The 25,734-nt window shown below is 39.2% G+C and overlaps 1 protein-coding gene across 1 annotated transcript in view; it reads right to left on the bottom strand.

The window, feature by feature from the left end:
• The window catches only part of ARID1B (AT-rich interaction domain 1B), a 323,199-nt gene that overhangs the window by 51,603 nt on the left and 245,862 nt on the right, over window positions 1-25,734 (bottom strand). Inside the window, exons 8-9 of the mRNA XM_027632627.1 lie at window positions 14,475-14,654; window positions 7,813-8,140 (exon numbers count right to left, since the gene is read on the bottom strand). Coding sequence (XP_027488428.1) covers window positions 7,813-8,140; window positions 14,475-14,654 — 508 coding nt within the window. The remainder of the gene's footprint in view (window positions 1-7,812; window positions 8,141-14,474; window positions 14,655-25,734) is intronic.

Consider the following 25,734-nt stretch of genomic DNA (forward strand, 5'->3'; position numbering starts at 1 on the left):
GCCAAATCACAGAGAGCAGTCATAGAATTAGCTTTCTTCATGAGTCCCATTAAAAAGATGGTTATTCCACTGTTTTGTTTTGCCTTTCTTTCTTTTTTTCCCCCTCAATCAGTTCTGTGACTTAAACTAGATCTTCTGAGAGACAGTATGAAAATTCAGTTTCCTCATCTGAAACGTTTCTTGTCATCCAAGAAAGATTACTCAATCTAAGGTCCTCCCTTATTCTTTAACTTTATACAATAACAATCAATGAAGTACTGCATTCTTAATGTCCTAAAGATCACATTTTAAAGTACAGAATCTCTATGTAACATCCAACCCTGAGGCAGAATATTAATAAACTACACAGAATCCTACACTGCAATTTTGTTTCAAAATAATTAGTATTTCTACAGAGGGCAATGACTCTCCTAAACAACCAAATCGAGCCAAAAATAATCTTGACACAATAATAATCAAATTAGAAGTGTCTCTGAGGTGAGTGAAAATTCTCATGCATGACTAAAAACCGCCCTTCCTTCCCAACACACTCTTGCTTTCACAATTTGAGAATGGTTACTCTCTGAAGGAGGAAAGGAGTAGACTCTTGAGGTCTGTGGTTAATCTCTAAAGGCATGTACAACATACAGCAGTCTACTTGATTGATGAGTAAGCAAAAAAGAAAAAAATGCCTCCCCAAATCACTGGTTGCCTGAAAGAGCTCTGCAGCATAGTGACAACCAGGGCTCCAAAATGATGGATTTACCTTTTAGTAAAACAAAATTCCAGATAAAAATATATTTCTCTTAGTCTCCCACAAGAAATGGGTTTGGTTAGCTCGGCATGTAGTTTCTTCCAATCCTTACCTGATTTTATCAGCAATTTTGAGCTGATCCATAAAATGCATCTCCATTTAAATAAAATAATCACAGAAGATTTCTAGCTTTCCCCTTACTATAATAAAAACATATAAGCTGAGCTGTACTTACCCCCTCCTAACACATTGTAGAAAAAAGCCATACATGGTTCTGCTTTGAAAAGCAAAACATGAGGAAAGGAAACGCTCTTTCAAAAAAAGAAATAATAAAAAAATCAGCCTGATACAAATGACTGTTTCTCATGAAGAGGGAAGATGCATGGGTCCTTTAAAAAAGAAATATGACAATACTGGTTAATAGCTCCCTTAGAAATTACAGTTACAGTAAGCATTAGTATTTGGACTTTCTAACCCTTCAAATCACACAGAAACCTAGTGTGGAGAGAAAATATTCCAGCCATTACTGAATCAGTACCAGCTTCAGGTGGAGCAAGCATGGTAGCTCTTTGGGCTTCACAGAGACTTTCTGCAGTCATTTAGGCCAAGAAGCAACGCCACTTCACTGTGCTAAAACTACGTGGACTTTATTTTGGAAGCCAAGTGTGGTTTCATGGACTGAAACAAACTGCCTGGATATTCAAACGGTACTAATCAAAAGCAAAGTGGCACTCATTGTAGCACGATCCCTCAGGATCCCTAAAGGAAATCTGGGAATGTCTGGAGGAGTTGAGAAGACCCCTCTGACTAGACAGCTTGAGACTGGAGAACTGTGAACGGCCTGAATTTGAACAGGAGTAACTCCTTCCATGTGACTGAACTTTAAATAAAAGACCCGGCAGAAAGAGCCTTTCTGCTAGGGGCTTATTTCAAAGGCCACAGATAACATACGGCACTGGCTCCAATTATGGCTACTAGTCCTATCTTAGCCTAGTTTACTTTGCGGATTTCACAGCTGGCAGCCTTTCATCTAGAAGTAGCCTGGTTTGAATAAGCAAAGAAACCTGAATGAGTACTTAACCTTCCTGCACTCCACTGAACTTCCCAGCAGAGAAGAACAGCACCTCCGAGCTTAAGGGGAAAAGGGAAAACAATAGAAAATATATACTCTGACTAGGGATTAAAGACGGTAAGTTTTACTGGAGCATTCAAGACTTCCTGCTGCAAAACTGCAGCTTTCAAAATCACAATTAGAATTTTAAACCCAAGTTTCAAGATGAAAAGGGCCAGATTGGAAAGTACTACATAGAAACTGACAGGCTCTAGAATGTAAAACATCTAAAAAAGTTCTAGGTTTTATTTATATTATTATTCGTTTTAAAAAATTTATTCCCTATTTCCGCCTTGTTCTTTTTCCTTTTGACATTTTAATGCATCATGTCCATTACGATATTTCCTCACCAGTACCTTCTAGTCCATCAGCAGTGCTGCATTACCCTGCTGTTGGAGAAAATAATACAGAAAAAGTGCTTTGCTGGCACCAGCAACACAGAATATGAATTATACATACATAGCAGAAGAGAAATGCTAATGGAAGGTTAGTCTGCCTGTATGTGCGCAAGGGTATATCCGCATGTAGACACACACACATACTATAGAGAAGACATCTAGAATGCACTTTTTAAACTAATTTACACTAATTGTGTTTCTCTGTCCAACAGAAATTCTCTAATATATCAGTGCAGTTTTTCTAGATCAGTTTTACAACTGATTAAGAACTTACATAAATTCTTCTGACCGCACTACAATAAGGCTGCAGTATCTAACCAGTTGGTAAGCAGTTTAGAACAGAACCATATTCTAGAATGCCTAAAATTATGGCAAAGCAATGCAATAACACACATTACTGTAGAGACTGAACACCACTTCTCAGGTGTCATAGGGATCAGCGGACAATAACGTAAATATCCACCTTAATTTAGCAACCCAATGGGAAGGTTTTAAAATGGCCAGTGGTTGTAAACAGCTAAGCTGGTTCCCAATTCCTCAGTTTAATACACTACTATGTCTAAATCATCTCCTCTAAAATCAGCGACACTGAATTCTAAATTCATTCAACCTATAAAAAAAAATTGCTTTAATTTACAAAATTGCAACACGCAATCCTGAGAATCATGTTAAGGTACACTGAGGTTAAAGAGACTGCCTTCAAAGATAGGACTGCTTCTCATGTATGCACATCAAAACTCATTTTATTGTCATTAGTTCAGGTATTGATAACTGCAGTTGTACCAGCAAAAAGCTCATTTCAGCATCCAGTTGGATGTGCATTTTACAGCCAGCTAGCACTGAATTACATCTTCTAAGGCCGCACTGCTAATAGCATACAAGCCAGCTATTTTGCAACTATGTCTTTACCTCTCCATATACCAGAGTCACACTTCCAAATGCTAAGAAGACATACTCAGAATGACACTCACTGTTAGCATGAGAGATGCTGAAAATGATGTTGACAAGCATCTAGCTCTGAAAACATCTGTTGACTTCAGGTGTCAATAATCAATTTTCAAAAGTCTGTACTGGGCATTTGCTACAGGAAACAAAAGCTCACAGACAGTGCACACATAGTCCTTGAATAGTTTCAAGCTCAGCATCCACAAAGTGAGAAACTCAAAATTGGCTGGTACTAGAAGATACTGGCTAAATTTGCTGCCTTTGACATCAACAGGGAAAACACTATCTCATTTGCTTAAAATTGTTTGTTTTTACTGAAGGCTTACTGTGTTGTGGGTTTGTACAAACAGAAACATTTATCTATCACTATAAATACCATGCACTGCTCTAAGAACCACAGTGTGATAAAGGACTTCATCTTCTGGAGCCACCTGGTTCTTGAAGGCCTCCACTCGGTTCTAGTCTCCAGCAGCAGAATCACCATTGGGGTCTCAGTCAGTGTGAGCCTAAGTTATGAAGAGTCTTTTCTTCCATGGATATGTTAGGTCTTCAACATCTAGTCCTAACTACTCAATGCTAGTCCTAACTACTTATGCTGAGACTAAGATAAATATAAAAACAGAAACACTGCTTTGCACTTTCTTTACACTGTCTTCCTGAAAATAAAGTGAATTACTACATAGGGTCTTAGAGAGTTATTTGACATTACCTGCTGTAAACTGTTACCCAGAGCAAGTTTAAACACCCTGGGTACTATGAAACAACGAAGAGGTTCAATGAAGAGGTCTTAAAAACACCTTTCTTTAGCCTGACTAGCTCAATATTATTTGGGAAACACTGGATTGCCTGCAGAAGACAGACTGGCACATGACAAGATTTTAGGTTACAGGGAAGGTATTATGTAGCTGTAGAAATTAAGCTAAGCTTAACATAAAGCAGGCCTCAAGATGAGGTCAAAGGCTAATTCGAATGGTGTAGACCTAGTATCTTCCACAGCCACCACTCTTTTATTTATATGATTTTTATCTTCTCTAATGAAAAGGCTGATGGTCTGCACTGAGGATGATACCTAGCTACAACTGGCTGACACTCAGATCTTGATCATCCAGCCCTGATTAACGAACATTGATTTTGTGCCCCAGTGGAAGTGATTTTATTCTGATGCATGCCATTTAAATTCATTTTACATAGCTGCTTAGTGTGGCTTGGCGAGGCAGAGGCAAACAAGCCTTCTTTGTCTAAATGAGACTGCTGAGCTGGTAAAGGACAGATCCTGTGGATTAACAGCTGAAGATAAATTTCTCTCCCCTATTGATACTTGGTTACTGAATCAACAAGTTGACCTTGAAGGGGACCACAACCAACTTGTACAGAAATACTGCTGTGTAACCATGACTCTGACACAACCATTTAATTTTCTTCTTAATTCTACATAGAGGAGTGTGTTTTACAGTAATAAAAACCCAATCATTTTTGAACCCCACAGCTGAAACTTATAAACTCAACACATTAGCATATAAGAGTGGATATCTTCCCAGTTAGGCAAAGTAGTATGGTGGGAGTGCTCTTCTATTTCACTATTTTTTTTGTTTTTTGAACAGGAGAATCAGTAGACTTGTGTTCTAATGTTTTGCTTTTCTTTCTATTTTTTCTATGCACATAAATGAACGATGTTATTAAGGAAAAGACCTAACAAGAGCAGCTACAGAAAACTGGTAATTAAAACTTGTTACTTACCATGAAGGTAGTAGTTATTTGGGTATTACAGATTTCCTACAGAGGAACAACTGAAATAACATGATGGCAGGGAAGTCCATAAAGCTCAAATCTCAGGTGAAGATGGACTTGGTTGTGAGGGAGCAACAGGCTGGGAGCCAGCATAGATACCTTCTCCCAGCTCTGTAATTTGTGGTATGGTTAGAGAAATCACAGTGTGAAGGACTGCTGAGAAAAGAGTAGCTGCATTTCAGGCAAATGTTTTGCAAGGAATACTTAGTGATCTTAAAAATTGTTCTAGTGACTAACTGAAACTTTTCAAACACATGCACGCTCAACTACAATGTAATAAAACTTCTTTGAAAATCCCATTAAGAAACCCTGTAATCACTCCTGCACTACAACACCTACTAGAAAGGGATCATACTTTGGGTGTTGCAGTTCACTGCCTAGGCAGCAGTGACAATACCAGCAAGTCCAGAACACGTGGTTGCACAGCACCGCTGTGAGACAAAAACACCAATGAGGAAAGAAAGATGATGCCCTGGGTCAGGGGGAGGACAGATCTCATTCCTTCTCAGTGATAAGGTTCTTCATTTCCCTTTTAGGAGCAAGGGAACGGAGCCATGTCAAAAGCCATGCAGATGTTGAGTGAGTGACATGCAGATTTTCACTGAACTGTCACAGTGGCATTAGTAAAAAGAAAACAAAAAACTAAAAACCCCTCTACAATGCAAGTATTTCTGTATCTTTCACTGATCTTTATACTCCTTCAGCGCCCAGATGGCATGTTTACATTAAAAAAACGCCAAGGTCCCATAGCAAGTCCAGTTTACACTGCTACCTACCTGTACTGAGGCTGGTGTACCAAGGGAGCCTGAGTGCTGCCATAGTTGGGGTGCTGTGAAGAAAACAGGGGCTGTCCACCAGCCCCTGACTGGCTGGGAAAAGCAGGTGACCTAATATTTGGTGGTCTAAAGCAGAACTGAAGAACAGCCTCTTTGGATTTGCTCTGTATCACAAATCCAAATCATTGTTGAGTACATTCCTTTCATACGCAGGCCTGGAGGACTTGCAGGAGTCGCCAAAAGCCATTACGCTTTCTCCTCTACAGTTGACTTGAGATCAAAGAGTGTGTTTGCAACCTACTGACATCAGAGTAGTGTGACAAGTTTCTCTCAATTTGCAGTTTATAAATAGCCCTTTTGCCAGTATTCGCAATAGAGCTTCAGTGATTCCTCAGCCCTTCCACAGGTGCTGGATCACTAGAATTGCCAATGTGTGATGGGAAGGCTCTGAAACAGCGCAGTTTTGTCCAGGCAAAGCTAAAAACAAAAAGCAGTTTTACAAACTGACTTGGCAGGAAGGTGTGAGATAGGAACGGTAATCATTTAACCTAGTTTTTGATCAAACACCACACACTATGCCCAATGTGTAAGTTGAATCACAACCAAATTCTTTCCACTTAAGACAAAGTCTTTTCCTGCTGTCAAGACCAACAAACGTGAGCTTTACCTTTCGTTCTGTGATTATACAGAAATCCTGCTCCTACAGCTGCAGTGATGGCCTATTTATTCCTTCGTGCCTGACCTATCAGCTTATAGCCTAAACCAGACAGACAGAAGCAGACTTCCATAAATCCTACTAGGCAGGTCTGTTAACCAACAGAAGCAAGAGACTGCTGGTTCACAGATATCTGCTGGAGCATGGTCTATTTTAAGGGAGTCTGTTTCTATTTTACTGAACAAGAACATGAAGTACACTAAATTTACTGTTATTGTTTTAAAAGTTTGCTGCTGCTTATCACTAGTAGCCACCTGCCTTCCACACTCGCAAAACAAGAAAGCAACAAATACAGGGACACGTTAGCTTCCTATTTCTTATTTTACATTGCATCTTGAATAATAAATACCTGTATGAGTATATGCACATCTGTGTACACATATGCATAAGTGCAAGATGTGTAATACACACACATATAAACATGTTCACCAGAAGAGTCCAACTAGCTTTGTGTAATTCTCAGATATGATGGAACTTCTTGCAACAGAAAAAGCTAATAAATATGCCAGGAATTATTTGAGTCCAGAGAAATGTGGAAATTACTTAATCTGAAAAATTTCACAGAAAATCTAATTTAATTGCAAGTATTCAGGCATCTTAAAAACAAGCATGGACAGACATACATCCATGTACAAACAGCAACACTGCTCAAAGGGAAGACAAGAAGAGAGATGATGCCTCCAGTCTCTACAATCCTGTTTGCAGGTTCTCTCTTATCCATGCACAAGTGGCAGGTACCAACTCCAGATAACTACAGCTTGCTTTCCTCCTTCTGCCTTTCCCCTCCAGCTGTTCTCCTCAGCCTGCCCTCCTCTCCCCCTGTGCATGCCTGCCTACAGACAAGAATGTCCTGCAGAAGAGAACTGCAACAGCACTGCTGCCTAATATGTGGGTAGTAAACGCATGAGCTGATGGGCAGATTCATAAGCTTCCTTACTCTCTAGCAGAGGCAAGCTGTCGAGGACATGTCAAGGCCTCCTCTTTACTGGAGATAAAAAAAATATAACCAGCTAATCAATTTGAAGTTGCAGAGGGCTTGTTTTTGACTCCTATTGTCACTGCAATCCTGCTGGTTTTCCTAAACCCTGCAGTGCCAAGAACTAAGCTGGAAGTGGCCATCATCTCCATTGTCACAGCTGCTTTTCGGGAGGATAATTCAAACACACAACAACATGCTTTCCCCTTATGTTTAAGGAAAAGTATTCTTCCCACACATTATCTCCTCCCAGAGATAAGGGCACAGCTAGAATATGTATAAATGCATATTCACAGGCCTATACAGTGCGATTATTTCAGAAACGACAAACATTCCTACTTATTCAAACTCCTTTCACCTGAAGGCATACCTGCTCTGAGCGGAGTTTGCAGCAGCCTGCATCACTGCAGCAGCTGCCTCCTGTGCCTTACGGTTCACAGTTGGCATAGGTGGGCCCATCCCGGGGCCTCCCTGCTGAGGCATGCCAGGAGAATTGGGGGTCATACTGCTCATGTTTCCAGGAAATGGTCTGCTCTGCATCCCAGCTGATGGCATCCGTCCCAGGGGCATGGTACCACAAGGCTGGCTTGGCCCCTGTCCATGCATCTGACTGTTGGCATTTATACCCATGCCAGGTCCTGGGCCACTGTAACTTGTGTTGGGCACACCGCTGTACGTCGGTGGTCTGGAGTAGTTTCCTGAACAAAATGATAAAAGCACAGAGAAAAACATTAAAACTTCTGAGCAAATATTTCTGTTTAGGAAGTAAACAGCTGCAGAACTTATGCATGTGAACTAAAGTGAACCATGCTGGCCCCAAAGTCGAGACAATTTTTTTTACATTGAGGACAGACAAGGAGTGGAACAAGCTGCCCAAGGAGGTAACTCAGACTCCTGTTTGGAGGTTTTCAAAACCCAGTTGGATAAAGCCAAGACTAACCTGCTCTGATTCTTTATCTGACACTAATTTGAATAGAAGGTCAGCCAATAATAACACCTGAGCACTCTTCCAACCTGAATGATCTTATGAATCCGATTTTCAGGTACCCTCAAACATTTTCTGTCTCATATGTGTTATGAGGCAACAACAAATACAGAAAAGCACAGCCTCCAGAGGGTTAACAGCACAGCATACAGTACACAACCCCCTTCTGCAGTAAAGAGGGACGTGGCATGTAAGGAGCCCATTACATAAGCTCAAGGGAGAATCTTATTTTTGTAATTTCATGTTCTCATTCCTTTGTCTTTCTCCAAGTTCAGCAACAGGCTTCTTGCTCCTAACTGTTCTGCCCATTTGTGTCAGAGATGATTTAGCATGTACTGGTGAGGATGGCTGTTGGGCTCCAAGAAAGATTCCCGCTCCCTCCTGCCCTATCCTGCCTTCCTGCTAAGTTCAGTTTGGCTATGCCAGCAGAAGGGGTGGTAGCTTACAGTGCACCTTCTCTGGGTATTAACACGAGTTATAGTACAAAGATGCTAATATAAGCAGGTGCCTTACGAAGGATGGCATGAAAACCTGGCTGACCCCAACCTATGTTGTCACTAGAGTAAGTGCTCCACTTGCAGCACCTTAACTCATTTGAGTGCTGATTTTCCTGTCATGTTGAAATCTCAAGAAAAGGCGAGTTTACAGTATGCAGTGTTACAGAAACAAACCCAAGCAGCATGAGAAAGAGAAAAAAAAAAAGAAAGCTAAAGATATGATAGAAAACTATTTTAGGAAATGAATCACATTGCACTACTTCAGTCATCAGTTTTGACTTGTCTTCATTTCCATCTCATCCAGAATAGTGGAAACACGACCCATTCCCTCCCTGTGGGATGCCACAGAGCAGAGTTTCCTGAATACTCTCAGATATTCCCACGCTCATTTGAAGGCAGAAGCTGTTGGACTCTTCCTCTGAATGTGGATATCAGCCATGTCTCTCCTCAGGCCTCAGCTACCAGGCAGAGGAGTTGCTGGAATGCAACTCCTGTTTATATTTAAAATAAATATATTCATCCATCATTTGAATGCACACATAATTAACTAATATGCTCCTGCTGCTGTGCTTTGGCTAATCTTCCTCTCCTCCCCACCCTGTAACTGACTCACTCTGCTATAAGATCTCCTTGGCGAGAAGGCGTGAGACCTATGCTTCCCAAGGAAGTGGAACAACCATTCTCTTCTGTTTTAAAAACCAAGTTTCTGCCTGGGGGTCCTCCTAGAAGGATTCTCAATATGTGGTTCAACAAAGATGAAAGGCTCCAGATTCAACTTTATGCTGGTTTCAGACTGCCCTGTCACTTCTTCTCCTCTTCTGGGCTTGGCCGCTGGCAGCTCACTATTCTCTGCTCAGTGAGCCATTGCCCCCAGACAGAGTTTTGGTTGCTGAGATCTGCTTAAGTCATGCTTCTGATCCTACATATGTGACTGCACACAGAAGGGTTGACTAGTTTCATACTGCTCTGCTATGTGTTACAGGCGTAGCATACAACTTGGATGTTGCTCTGGTTTTCCAGCTGCTTTGTGCAAGAAAAATGTAATGCAGCAAGATGGTGTATTTGTGCACTCAAAGATTAGGCACAGCCAGTTAATGCATCTTATGTACATGTAACAGCACCCAAAGTGAAGCAAATTCCCTCCCTAGACTAGCAGACCTGATAACCATAATCACTGGGAGCTACTGTCAGTCCAATTTACATAAAGCCAATTTGTTTTGTCATTTAGGGTCTACGAAGTACAGTTCAACAGCATGCTTGGAGGAGCAGACACCAATGCTGAACACTCTTGCTGTTTTGAGCTATTTTGAACTGGGACAGAAAATCTCTTCTTTCATGCTTTGGCTTTTCCAGTATAAGCACAACACAGAAAAAACAGTGGAATCTTCTCCATAAAAATATGTGGTTTAGTTAAAATAGCTCCTAATCATTCATCTCCAGGGATACACATCCAAGAGTACAGGGAAATCATCTTTTCAGTAAGGAAAACAAGTTTCTATGTTTTTTCTGTGTTTTTTTTTCCCCCTAAGCATTTCCTCAATACCTCAAGTACTAGCTATTCTCATACCTTTCCGATAAAAAAAAAGAAAAAAAAGGAAAATGAAAAAAAAGCGCAAAATAAAAGCCAAACAAAATACAAGAGGAATTGCCAGGAATGAGGAGCGCAATCTTATTTCCATGTTTCTCTAATAGATTAGTAATTTGTTGGCAGTGGCTTTGACAGAAAACAGATGGATGCAGCATTAAACACAATGAATGCAGCAGATGCTAGGCCAGCCCACATCAGCTGGACGTGTCAGGCAGCCAAGTCCAAGAGCCCACACTTTTCAAGTGGGTACAAGCCTGGCAACAGCGGCTGTACAATACCACCGAACAACTCCTCCCCTCCATATCTAAGGGATTTTTGATTCCAACTTCCTCTTGGCAAAGTAGAATTGTACCCAGAGAGACAACATCTCAAATGCATGAGAAAAACCAAAGCAATAACTGGAATCAGGAGGGGGAAAAAAAAAGTGTAATGAAGATAAAGTAAAAAGAAAAAGCTGACTAACAACCTGCCAAAGACAGATGTTCATACTTACCGCTGAAACTCTGGTCCACTTTGTTCAGGTTTGCTGAACAAAGTGCTCTGATATCTTGCCATTTCTAGGCAAACTGAAAAGAGGGAAATTCGAGAACTGACTGCAAGCTTTGCTTTCTGCTTTAGAGACATAGGTCAGATTCACAGTATTAAAAATAGTATCTTAAAATAATTTTGGAATTTTTTACATGTGCATTTAACCATTGAGTTTTTCTTGTACAGAAAATTTAAACATGTTGTTCTGAATTCCTCTGAACTATTTTACCTGGGGGACTTCAGCAAGATACAGTTGATATGTAAGTCTTAACTCCACAGGCTGTTGTATATGTGGGTCTGGATTCAGAGGTCCAGACTCTCAAGATACTTAGGGAATCTCATCCTTAAGATGCTAACATTTTAATTAGGATTAAAATCAGTGGGAGCTAGATAGCAAAATGCTATTGTGAAGTGAGTCCACCATTGAAAGTTGCAAAGCACAAATACTCAATACATACTACTTTACCACTAAAAAAGTGGGTTTAACTTACTGTGAAGTTCTGGGGTTGTGGTTCGAACTCACTCAGTAGTGATTTCTCTCTTTGTTATACCCAAACAGAACAGTTTCACTACTGAATTGAGTAGGAAAAGTTAGGGAGGCAGGATGCATTTCTGAGATGTTCTACTGCTTCACAGGAAGTTTTTCTCTACCCTAGCCTTAAAAGATCCAACTGACTACAGCATTTAACTGCTCTCCAGAGTGCATTTAACGGACATTTTGCTGTGGCAGCAGTCTAATGCTCAGGTTATAGACCAGAGCTTCATTAACCCCTGAGCTAGATGCTGTCCAAATACAAATCAAAGACTGTTTCTTTCAGTAAAAACTTACCTTCTTGCTCTGCTTTTGTTTTTTACTCTTGAGGACAGGAAAATGCTGGGATTTAATAAAAAATTAAAACTCATGTTCTGTACTGCATGCTCCTGTTTTGTATCCCAGACATAAAAAATGTGGAGCCAAAGCCATTTATTATTTTTGTAGGAAATGGTTTCACAGAATTGGACTAGGTCCCCAGTACAGAACTGCTTCCTGGGAAAATATATTCTGTTCTTATTATAGATCTAAGTGTCATGTAAACACATGAAAATCAAATAAATCAACCATAGGCATGAAATGGATCATTCTGCTCTCATGAACTGGGGGCTAATTCTTCCAATCCAAACCTACTGGTGCAGCCTTACTATGGTGAGCAATTCCACTGCACAGAGGACACTAGTCTTGAGCAACGGTTTTCAGGACAGCACATAGTGAAATCCAGCAATCAGAGCTGGATCAAAAGCTTAGTGTCCAGATATAAAAATACAAGTAGCCCTGTCAAACTCAGCCTATGCTTAACAATGTTCTGGCGGAAGCCCTATGCGAACAAAACATGGAAAACAAATCAGAGCCTTGAGAATTACTTTAATAATTTAAAACTTGGGTGCAACCCAGGTAATTCTGACATATTTGTTATTTTGGCAGTAAAAGGCAAATGAGGTAACATTATTATATATTCATCATTGCTGGCATATGATTGTGCTTTGTAGGAGGGTATGTTAAGAGTCGCAATTACAGATTACTTTCATTAAAAATGAAAAAATGCTATTAAAAACTTAAATTCAGGTAAATACATGACTTGTAAATATCATCATCTTCATCCCTGGATTTTATTAATGGTCAGATTAGCCTGGTGAAAATGTAGTAGTCTTTTAGTCTAACTGCTACCTACAGAGTTGAAAGTCTGCAAGGCTCTAATTTTATGATGACCATGGACAGGATCACTAGTATTTTCTAAGAACTGGCAGAAGAACACACTTTTCATCTATCACACTATTCACCAAACCCTTCTGAAATGGACTGTTAATGACAATGATGCTCATTTTCTTCCTGTCCCTCAAGTTCACTTTTTAATAGCAGTTTCTTCCTGACCATGACCCATAAAATCATTACATAGGCACTTTCATCTACAGAGGGAGGAAAAGAACTGCTGAACTCAAGCAAAAAAAGAAAGTAGTATTCGGCGTGTTACTTAAATGCATTGATTTAGTACAAAAACCCTTCCATTCAATCAGTGTGGATGGCTAATGTTTTACTGCACTTGACACCCACTATTCCCATGGTTCGGAATCTCAGCAGCAGCAGTACAGCTGGAAGTCAGGATAGCACATCATAAATCCACTGGAGTTTTTACCAGTTAAGCTAGTTGCTCACTGTGCAGATAAAAATAAGCACTTGGACAACATTTTACAGCCACAAAATGGTTTCCAAATAAAAGGAAAGCACCAGTCAACTGGAGTTAGGTAATTAATCTTCACACATGGCTATAAGGCATTACTAGCCTCATTTTACAGTTATGGAAAGCGAAGCAGAGAAATGAATCTACTTGCCTAAGCTGAAAGATGATGTAAAAGGCAGAGCCAAAATCAGAAACTGGGAAATCTTGGCTTGTAGCCCTCTGCTCAGAACACTAAACCAAATGCTATCCAGAGACGGAAGAGAAAGGAACATTGCACAGGGCAGCAAGGCTCCCTGCAAACAAACATCAGAACTAGTTCTCAGAAACTCTGGAGACTAAAATAACCCTCCTTGCTAGCATGGGCAAGTCATCAAGCCCTTACAGAAACTCTCACTGCTAGCACCAGTCCTTTTTGAGGCTTTTAAGTAAGAAAGCAATAGTAGGAAGCGTTGAAATCAAAAAGCTTCTTTATGTACCTTCGAAGAAAATACAGCCCATTATATAGTCCATGGCTTGACTTCAACTTCATTAAACCCCTAAACAGATGCAGACTTCATAAAGGTTATCCATTAAAGGCAAAACAATAGACAAGTTCAAGGTTGTCCAGGGGCAGAAACTGTGTATTCTATTTTTGTTTTACTCCCTCACCAATTCTGTCAAACAAGCAAAATAAAAGGAACGGTCTCTCTCAGTCTGAAGGGTCAGTTAAGATTCACAAACCATATGCATTAGAGCTTAATACTCTATTTCCACAGTAGCCACTGTATTATTATGCTTGTTAGAAGACTTTACCCTCACAGTTACCATGCAATTTCAGGTTGGTCTTGGGATTTCATCCAAGAAAAGAAGTCCTATTTTGGGATCAGTGTTGTGACCCTTATTCCTTGCTTGCTCAAATGCAGCCTCATCACATAGATGACATGCTTGGGCTCCTAAACAATAGAACTGGCAATGCCACAGATTCATGACTCCCTTGCCTAATTTAAGGTCACTATTTTTATGCAGAGGAAGGTGCTAATAACAGAAACAACTTCTTCCACAAGGTGCAGCAGCTCCACCTTCATATGACAGCTTTATTTGTTTAGGATTTTTTTTTTAGAGAGTGTGTTGTGTGTGTGGTTTTTGTTGTTTTTAAGAAATCACCTACCTAAGTACACGATACATCTATAGGCTGAAAAAAAATGTATAAATTATCATATCTATTACCAGTGAATGTTTTACCTTGTGGTCCATACTGGCTCATCTGAGGCCCATAAGTACCACTTGAATTACTCTGCTGAAAGCTACCCATTCCAGGATGCACTTGGCCTCCAGGTGAGGGGTGTGGTGACATGGAAGGTCCAGTTTGCTGAGGTCCATACTGTGACATTTGGGGGTTCCTCTGTATGCCTGCCATAAAACCTAAAGGGAGAAAACGGTCAAAGCAAAAATTAATATTCAGGTAACTATCCTTTATTTTTAAGAAATCTTTGGCATTAAAATAAACCAACTCGCTTTAGTTATTTTCAGACTCAAAATGCTCAGAAAACTGCTGTTGTTCATACAAACAGAAACAAACACATCTCCAAGTCACCAAAGCTCTCTCAACCACAAAAACTTGCACGTATGGTTCCAAAACCTGTACTTGTAAAAGAAAGACAGGGCAGTCCTGCTTAGTTACAAATGGTTGTTAATTTTAAAATTAAAACAATTTTTAGGAAAAAAAAACAAGGCAATTATCTGCATTACTTAATTAGTAGTAGGGAATTTGCCTGATGACTTATGGTGGGAGTATCACATTTTCCAAAATTATATGTTGCTACCAAAATGCCTAACTTCAGCATATAGAAACTCACTGTAAATACTTCTATTGCCCACAAAGTCTCCAGAGCTAAAATTTACCACTATGTGAAAACTAGTCATACCAGTCAGAAATAACAGTTGGTTTGTTATGTATTTGTGCTCTAGGTCCTTCTTCTAGTCTGTCCCCAGCATACCTCTACTGTATTCTCTTCTTTTTCCCTTTTGTAAATGTATTAATGAATCCCAATTTAATTCGAGGTTCAAAAGCTGCAACAAGAGACCTAGTGAAATGTTATAAAATTCAGAAGCTTCATATAAAGGAACAGAACCAAGCCTATTAAATGGGAGATGAAGTGGCTTTTGTGGTGGGGGTTTTTAAGTTTTCATGAACTGAGAAAAATTGTGCAATCCTGCCCATGAAATGTCTACGTAGGGATGCTGGCTTTCTAATGTTTTGCACCTTGAAAGGTTTTAGTGCTGCTTTCAATGTTGAAGAGGATGTGCTGACAAGATGGCAAGGGTTTTTTTTTCTTATTTCTGGAGGAAATCCGCTTTCATTTCTGTTCTGCTTGCCTATTTAATTTCATCTTCACCTTTCTCTGCAAGGCAAACCACGCGTGTACCGCAGGACAGCGTCCACTCTGCTGCGACTAAGCCTGGTGAGGAGGGAGACATGGCCCCAGAGGTCCAACGTGCCCCAGCACGGCTGCCTTGTAGCCCATGCTGCAGCCAGGTCAGACACTCATGGTCTGGGGCCGCAGGCAGATGAAATGGTACTTATGAAAGGTGCCTCCTCCACTCTCCTCCATTAATTTTAGACATTATTAGACATATAGAGACACATGATCAAAATCCTAACTGAAAACACTGAGGTGCAGGTTGTATGGAGAAAAACCATGAGCTGAGATGACCTTGTACCCCCTTGCACCCAGTTCTTCCGTGCTATGAACACCTCAACCTGTATTGTGCTAAAACTCTTAACAACTGCCAGATTTGACAGAATATGCATCAAGTCTTCCTGATCTTTGTGCAAGTCCCAAGACAAGGAACTTGATTACACCTGAATTACAAAGTCAGAACCTGACACTTGCTCTGGAGGGAGCCAGAACACACACACTGACACCCAACATGACAAATAACTGAGTGTGAAATGGCATCTTAGAAACTGGTCTGTAGTGGTTGGAAAACTCCACACTTCCACAAAGGAAAGCTTGCATGACCTTCTCCACTTAGCTTTATTTTGAAACAGACCCCTTGATTTTTAAAACAGTTCCACTCTGTGCACAAATCTTATTACAAAGCCTATATCTTCTGCTGATAGTGCTGTAAGTAATTTAGAAACCTTATACAATCATATGTCTGTACAAAATAAATGTTTGTGTTCCCAACACACAAACACCATATATATCATGCTTGTGGGATCCATTTAAATGAAAAAAAATCATACTGGTCACACTAAGATTTTTATTATAAAAATAGTAAAGTTACTCCTGATTCTTGTACAGATGTGAGGTTTTTCTGTTCGCTGTGGGCCTTTTAATCTATATGAACTAACTTGCCAAATACTGTGCTAGTGATTAAGGTTTTTCAGCCCAGTTATTATTGCAGGCAGTACTTAACACCACAAGGATGGATGACACACAGAAAAGCTACCAGTACAGTAATTTCCAGTAGTGATGTAGAGGGACTGCTGGTTGTTGAAGCTAATGGAGAACGTGGACTAATGCCTAATGAAAAACATGGAGAATATCAGTTTTGGCCACCCCTGCTGTTGTCAAAAAGGCTTCTGGAGGGACCAAAGTAATAAGTGAAGTAAGTGTTTCTACTCAAATGACCTCTTCTTCAGTAAACTTCTCATCCATTTCTGATGTTGTGGAATGGACTGCGCAGTTACATGTACAGTCATAAATAAAACATGCCAGAAGGAGAGTGGTGGCTCTTGTGTCCCCACAGACAAACCTTCCCACTCAATCCTGTTAGTCTTATCTGTATGATTGCTGTGCCCAGTCCCTTGTCCTGCCTTATACATGCTCTGGGCTGTAGCTCAGGGAGTGCTCACAGGCACTGGCCAAAACCATGCCATGAACATGCCAGTAATTCAAGAGTAGAGATCACTGTCTGATAGCACTCAAACTCATGTTCTAGCCTTAGTTTACAGAGATGTTGACTAACATAACAAGAAACGAAAAGACTTCTTAACTACTTTTGACATGAGGCATGAGTTTCACCATCCCAGAGGGTGTAAGATTCCTCTCAAATCAAGGTTGGCTTTGCTATCTTCTCTTGAAAGAAGATAAAGAATTAAGACAGGTAAAGAATTAAGGAAAAGGAATCCTGAAATTCAGGAAGAATATCTGTGCTGTCTTATCTTCTGTTACTGTCTGTACAGTATGTTGAAACATGGTATTAAAACAGGACATGCTCTAACTTCCTTCCAGAGAGCAGAGGAGTCATTTCACCGAGAGCTGTGATGGGGAGAAGGTAAGAACAGGTTCTTACTGTGTTCTGGATTCCATGACAACATAGAGGAGTCTCTTTGTCACCAACCTCCATGAGAGCCCAGTGACTATTCAGAGATCAGTGCATGAGTTTGAAATGTTTCAAATATTTGCAGAAAGCTCAGATGTCTTACAGAGAAAAGGGTTCCTGGTCAATACATTAGCATTCATGCATCATAAAGAGAAAACAACATCAATTCTAAAAATCTTATCAGGAACGAAAAGGAGCAGCTGGCATCCATTCATTTTTCCTTATTTACACACATTTTCCCTAGTGTTCAACTTCATTTTATAGCCAATACAAAAAGAAATAAATTTTCTTTCCAGAAAATTAGATCTAAGATAAAGTTTTCTTTTGTAAAGAAGGGAAGTAAGATTACATTAGTGCTGCACTGGAGTAACGGCAGTGGAGTGATTCAACAGCCAGACTGCATCTGACATGTCAACCTCTGTGACAACAAGGTGGGTTGTTTTGTCTTTTAAATAAACTGCTAGGAAAGAGTATGAGTTAAGACTTTCAAAACTGCAATGGCAACATGCTGCTCATCAATGAACAAATCTACTCCCTTCCCTTAATACTAGTGATAAAAAAGAGGTAGAAGTGATGCTTTATTTGCCCTCATAACAAGACATTACTTATTGAAAAAACACTGGAGTAGTTTTTCACAAACTAAGCTATTTCAGAAGCAGCTGAATTAAGTGACCCTGACAGAAGCATTTTCTTCCTTTTTAGTTTTTTTTTATACTACACTTTATACTATACATTTTATACTATACCTAAAGAATTACTGTCTTTATTAAAAACCATTTTAATATTGCAGTCATCTTTGCTTTTTTTTTAGTTCTAAATGAAGCAGTACCATACTTTTAACAATTATCACACCATAACAATAATAAAATATGTGTACATGGTCAAGTATAACACATATACAATTTTTAAAAATGATCAGGTAGCTCTTTATTTTTCTTCTTTCTTTTTAGTAAAACACAGAGAAAAAACATAAACTGAATAATGCTTATGACAGAAATGTTTCTGTTCCTAAAATGAAGCTTCTGTTGTCCTAAGCAGCACTAACATCTGTTAATATACATCATATAGCTAATGCCCCTTATGACGCCTTTTAAAAAACATTTAAAACCTTTTCTTTCCCTTAGGCATATGTACATACAAACCAGATAAACAACAGTAAATTACTAAAGCTTCACAAAATTATGCAGTAAGGTTGTATTAATTATATTTGTACATTGACCAATACAAAGTCATGTGTTTCTTGAATACTATCTCCTTAGCACTAACCATGAAAAACTCCCACCAAATGCGCAGGGTGCTGCTATAAAATCTCAAATGGATTCATCTGATATTTTAAAATCTTGGTTTGAATATGAAAAAAACTTACAGAAAAGTGGAAGCAAATATAAAGGAACTGATTGCGAAGGAACTAGTTATTGCATATCATTTGATGGACAGTAACTGCCTACTGGCACACACTTAACGCATGGTCAATAAGAGAGGTCTTTTGATTTCGCCATCGATTTTCATGAATGAATTAAACCTGAAAACACGTGGAACACTTACTCACTTTAAGCTCACAAAAACTTTGGAGTTTACAGTGATAGGAGAGCATCATTAAAGTACATATCCAATAAATAAAAAATGAGGAAAAGTACAACAGGCAACAATATATTGTAAAAATTAACTTACCTAAGGAAAAAAAATACACTGGGCTATGGGTCTTTCTAGAGGGGCACGTTTAGTGACAGAGTATGGGACCAAAACAACTAAAGAACCTTTCTGAGTAAGAAATAAGAAGTTTCCCTTGTTCAAGGGCAGAAACTGAAGAAGGGGCTAGACAGGCTTATTACTCTGAAAATCAGGGAATGAGAGAAGCAGAAACAGATTGGATGCATGCACTAATCATCAAATAATTAGAGAAAAATAACAGAAAGTCCTCTACTTATGAATCAGTTCAAAAAAATTAAATAAGTGAAGAGATATTTTCCACTACCACTAAAGGAAAAACTTGTGTGTGTGTGTAATCACAAAATTTTCCAATGCTTGGTACGTTAGCAAGGCACTGGTCAGTATCCTTGAGAAAAAGAGCAAATGTTTGCGCACCCATGACACAAGTTTTTGGCAGGCTTTCCTTCCTCAAACAACAGTTTGTGTTGTATTGCCTCTTTCAGGATTTTCACCACAGAATACAATAGAACTCAGACGGATCTAAAGCAGTGACTCCCAAATCTAGCTCATCTGTGGATAAACAACACTGAGATAGAAGTGGCAGGGTAAAGCTAAACAAATGAAAACCATTATTCTGTGCAGTGAATGTAATAAAATTTGGCAACCTTTTAGCATGGCAAGATGATCAGGAAGATCACAGTCAGACTGAAACTCTGCCTAGCCCACCCATTCAGATGGCAAGGACAGCTCAGGAAGGCTTTGGACTGATGAACTATGCCTGGGTTTTTGCCCAGCTAAACATGTCCACAGTCAGCACCCCAGAACACTGCAAGGAAACATCCAACAGAACACAACTCATACATTAATGAAGTATTTTAGTAATTGAAAGAGTTGGTTATTCTCACATAAGCCTGTGACACCAGAACCCTGAATACACAGGTTGTCTGCACAGACTGTTGATGGTACTGGAACAAACATCTTCATGTTTGTTCTGACCACAGTGTGATCAGACCTGGAGACGGGTGGGTTATAGACTGAAGGAGCTAAGAACCGTTGTCCCATTGCTTATGGGGGCCCAGCACTACCTGGCCATAAACTACTTACTGTCACTGGCAAAAAACGGCATGGTACCTACCCCTAAGGTGCTACTTAAAATAAACATTGAAAAGGACACAGTGAAAGAGATTTAGGTACTGGAAAAAATCTAAGCAGACAAAAATGCTGCACAGGTCTAAACAAATAACAGCAATTAAGAAACTGGGGAAGGTTTGACCCGTGTACTAGAAGAAAATCCACGTAAATCAAGTGAAATCACGTGGGTGGCATAAAAAAACTTGGCTTGTAGAGCAAGCAGGCACAAGATTTCTTTGCATTCAAGATACCTCAGATCTCATTTTCACTTTCCAGAAACCAGCCTTACTAAAATATGTTGAGCTAGACTGGTAACAGCCCATATAAAACCTATGTTTGACACACATGAAGTATCTGACAGTCATTTACACTATAGGATGATGGGCTAGTGAGCGTGAGTAGATCAGCTTGCAGTGTCAATGTAATTTAGATGATGCAAATAGTAGTTCTCAATATTCTTGTCCAGTTAATAGGCAGGTAAAAGAAATAATGAATCAAATAAATGAACCACCTGCACTGCAGCCATACAGTATCTTTGGATGTCTCTGGTATGAACCTGGTAGATGTGTCCCAAGCAGCACCACTGACGTGCACAATATTTAGACACCATGTCTCTGCTAATATACCTGATATTGAGTGAACACTTAGGCTGACAAGCAACTTCAGCAACCGAAGGGTAGCAGCATAAAAACATGTACTGAGATCACTGATACAGGACAAATTCAGAAGCTTATTCTTCAGCTGCTAAAAAGAAGGCTAATAATATTTTTGATAATCAGTTTTTAACTCCTATAAAAGCTAAACAAAATTTTAAAATTTCTCATTTCTTTCTCCAATCACATTCTATTTTTTTAAAAAAGCCCCTAAGTATTCTTAGGAGAAAGGTCTTCTTTGAGAAAAAAGAGCAAATGTCTGTACACCCATGACAGAGTTTTTGGCAGACTTTCCTTCCTCAGACAGCCGTCTGGGTTGTATTCACTCTCTATTCTTCTTTTAATGAACTGTTCTTCTAATTAGAATTTCTTCTTCTAATGTTTCTCCATTAACCATGAAATCAAAAAATCAAGTTTCTACATTGAGCTCTTTTTTTCAGCCCACATAAAACCTTGTCATCTTCTCCAAGTCCATCAGGACACCACTAAACAAATTTGAAGTTCTCTGGGCTAGAGTAACAGTGACACGATTTCCCTTTGTTATCTAGACAATTTATTTTCACATTGGCATCTGCTAATACCTTCAGTACAACCACCACATTTCTTCACACCCATTCAACAAAGGATGTTTCTTTGCTTATGCGAAACAAGCAGTAATGGAAAACATCACTGCAGCGAAATTAGGACTTCCTGCAAAGATATCTGCAGTATTTCTCCTTTTCACAGAAAGATCAATGTTTAAGAAAAAGCTCTGGATTGGTTTTATTTTTCTTTAAAATAATTTTCTTATTATGCTTTAATATCTATCTTGCAGTCTCCTCACTGTTTATTTGTCTGACTGCTTCCCTTCACAACGTGAATAGCTTTGGGGAAGATGGAAACTAATGACCTAGCTAAGGTTTTAACCCAGACCCCCTAGTGTTTTACCAGCTGTGCTATTAGGTTAACTGGCTGAATCTCCTCTGCTTCTCTCTCTGATATTGCAAAACCCAGTCTATGTATAGCATGCAATAATGTTTAAATTTTTCCCATCCCTAAACCTCCCTCTGCTACTGCCTAGCCTTGAAATTCATATAATCTATCATTGATAAATTAGAATCTGGGGAAGGATCAGACAGATTACCCAGATGGTAGCTGGGGAAGAAATATCCAACCTTTCCTAATGCTAACCTTGCATAATGCTCTCTGATGCAAATTTTAAGTGCTATACTGAGGACAGAGAAGGAAAGACATTTGTGGAGATGTTGATGCACTGGCTAAACAAAAAAACATTGCTCATCCACCATGTTACACATAATTTGTTATTGTAACATACCTTACACAAGATGATTTTACTACGGTGCTTGAAAAATCAGGGCAACAGTGACTTGTTGTACAAAAGTCTGCCCTCCCAACTGCCCCCAAAGCGAATCCTTAATTTTAGTAGGTAGATTGGACTGCTAGAATTAATCTCAGCAGCAACAATAAAAACCTGAGGAGTACGTCTGCTTTGTACAATCAACATTTGTCCAAGTTTGCCTAATAACATGCATACTTACGAAAATCACGGAGGAGAGCAAAGAAGGAATGGCATTTTTAAATGTATAATATGCAAGGCCTGCAGGCTTAACAGTCTAAATTTCAGGTTTGAAAAATTTACTCTCCCCACAGACTGCTGTTCCAAGGTTCCTTGGATCAACTCAGATCTTCTTTTTCATGAAGTAAATATACTGAATACCATGATATATACACACACACACACACACACACACACATATACATATATTTTGTGGACAAGACTAAAATACACAATGTGTCTTTTCTGTCTTGCACACATGTAAAATAAACCATAATGTTTTTTCAAAAACACAAAATCAGCGTGTTTTCCTCAGTCCCCAAATGCCTTTGTATCAGTCTTATTTTTACCGTGATTTATGATTTGACTGATTTTACTCTTCCTTGTTTTGCAGCTGTTCCCTGATGAGCATTTATTCTGCAGCCTTTTGGGATCCTTTGTGATAGAAAGAACTATCCAGTGTTAGCGATTAATATATATATTATATAGATTTCAACTCGCTGTCCTATATATTAACTTAAAATGACATAAAATGTCTTAGATCAGAGGTTCTTTATCTATAGAGAAGCTTCATAAAAAGGTTAATTTAGTTTCTAAGGGAGTAGAGTGTCCTGAAAACAATGGTGCTGTTGAACAGGCAGACCACAGGCAGCTCCCAGCTTATAGGCCACCACGGGAAGCTGTCCTAGGGACAGGGGTCATACCCAGTAACTTTATATCAAGCCTGGTGACAGCAACATTGACTGTCACTTTGTCAAGTTCTTCATCAGTAACTGCTGTGGTTTATCTTGCTCCCTGAGCCCAGAGGCAGGGAATTTGACAGCTGCCTAATGAAGTCAGTGGAAACTTCTCTATCAAGAAGTCTCTGTGCTGGCAACTATATAAACTATCTCAGAATAAGTCAATTTTGCTCCCTAATTCAAAAAGAGAATCCCAACTTTAGTTTAAAAAATGAAATAAAGATTCATCCCCAAGTATAACAAGATTTTACATCAGCAAGAAGAGTGTAATGACCATCTGCTAGTATACAAAATGTATTTATTTGTTGAGACCCGACTCTGGGTTTTGATGGTACAAATACTATTATCTACTTCAAATCCTACTTCTGCAGTTTTGCTGTCTCCCAGTGTGGCTTATCACATGTAAATCATGGCCAGTACTGCCATGTATTTAGTGTAGGCCACAGATCATATCAACCTAAAGCTGAGACTGGCTGGTGTATATTTGAAACCCAAGTACAGTCTGAAACCAGCATCCTGAAACGGCAATTGATTTCTTTAACAATTAACCTGTTTTGGCAGAGTAACATAACTTCTAATGCTCTTGGGCAAGAAAAGCAGATCTTCCTGAAGTGCTTGAGAGACAGACTCAAAGCTATTCACTCCACAGTTCAGTGAGAAAAACAGTAACCTTTCAACCCAGAAATGCTGATTACTAATTAAAGTAGACATATTGTAGCTTTTTTGCTCATCACATTGAGACTACATTTCAGTGCACTTCTACTGTCAAATTAAAATACAGAGGTAAAAAAGAATCATGGCCTGATCCTTTTTAAAGACTGATGATAAATTTAGCACTCACTAAATTGAGAAACTACTGTAGTTTTTTGAGTCACCAAAGAAGTTTAGCGCACAGCTCTACTGCATGGCTTTCCCATCTCATATAGATCTGCTCTGTGTACTTGCATGCATCATGTTCCTACTTCATCACGTGACTTGAGATGGAAAAGGTATGTTTTACAGAGTTAAGTGTGACAGTTTCAACTAAAACCTGCTTTTCCTCCTTACATGATGCACTTTTTCTGGTTGTTGAGGGCATAATTCCTCTAACCCCAGTTTTTTGGGCATGAAGATTTCCTCCCAGCCTGGCATAGTGTTCCTACATACCAGGCAGAGCTCAGCTCCTCTGCACTGACCCACTTGGAGTGCTATGCAGAAGAGGCACTCAAAAATACCTGTGGCTTTGCACTCAATGCATGTCTCAAGCATCTTTCTTTAAGAGCCTGAAACACTTCAGTCTACATCAAGTAAACTTATTACCAAGTCTGATTTAACCTTAAGTGGTGTCATCGTTAACATGGCAAGCAGAAGAATTTTAATGACAAGAATCATTTTATTCTCTAGCTCCTCAGTGCTCTGAATAGATCCCAAATCCCAAAACGAGAGCAAAAAACGTATTCTCAGGGAAAAAGTCTTTTTAAGATCTAAAAGCAAACTACAGTATCTTTTTTGTTACAATAAGAATTCTTTGATCTATTTTCTTCCTTTTGGTTTGTCTTTTTAAGAAGAAAATAGATTTCAGGGAAAAGAATCTCTACCATTGAATGTCAGTATTAAGCCATAAATCTCATCAGGAATTGTAGGCGCAAAACACCCAATTGGTATTCTGTGTCTTCCGCACAAGCAAAAACATTTATATTTTGTTAGAAGAAAATACATGACTGTAGAATTTATGTGATGACTGTGTACAAATAAGCATGCCCAGAAAACAGTTAAAGGGGAGAAAAATACCTATATGAAATCTAATGAGCAAATTAGGAAATTGTAGTTACAGGAATTCAGTTGCTACTTAGTGTTTATAGGGAAGCACAAAGAGAACATCAAAATGCCCGATCACATCCCATCTGTTACTACCTCTTGCTGGATAACATCTTGGCTGCCAAAAAAGCTATTTAAATTTAATACATTACAGCTACTGATAAATATCACTTCTGTGAAGATCTAATACTAAATAAGGACAAGATCTGAGGATAAACCTTACAAGCAGTTGTGTCAAAAAGATCCAAATTTTGCTTACTATAACACCTGTACTCCTACAAGCCTGCAGTTTCTTATTCCCTATCCCTGACTGTGATATGTTTTTAACAGAGCACATAACTGTACAACAATCCTCAAAAGCTGGATCATGTCAACAACAGAAAGAAATAAAGCTAGAACAGAAAGAATGACAGAAAAAACTAAAAATGAACAACTGCTGGGAGAAGGTGATGGAGAAGGTGGTGACTTCTATTTAACAATTTTGGAGGTGCTTACTCTGGGCACTGTCCACGTAGATCTGACAAAATGCTGCCATGAAAATGCCTCAAGCAATGGAATACATTTTCCAGCACATCACAGCAGCTGCAACAGCAATTCTGCTTGCAATCCATGTCCAAAAAGAAAAGTTCTCAGTGGTCCTATTT

The sequence above is a fragment of the Corapipo altera genome, unplaced genomic scaffold, assembly GCF_003945725.1.
Source record: "Corapipo altera isolate COAL_440 unplaced genomic scaffold, ASM394572v1 2b, whole genome shotgun sequence".
NCBI classification, from domain to species: domain Eukaryota; kingdom Metazoa; phylum Chordata; class Aves; order Passeriformes; family Pipridae; genus Corapipo; species Corapipo altera.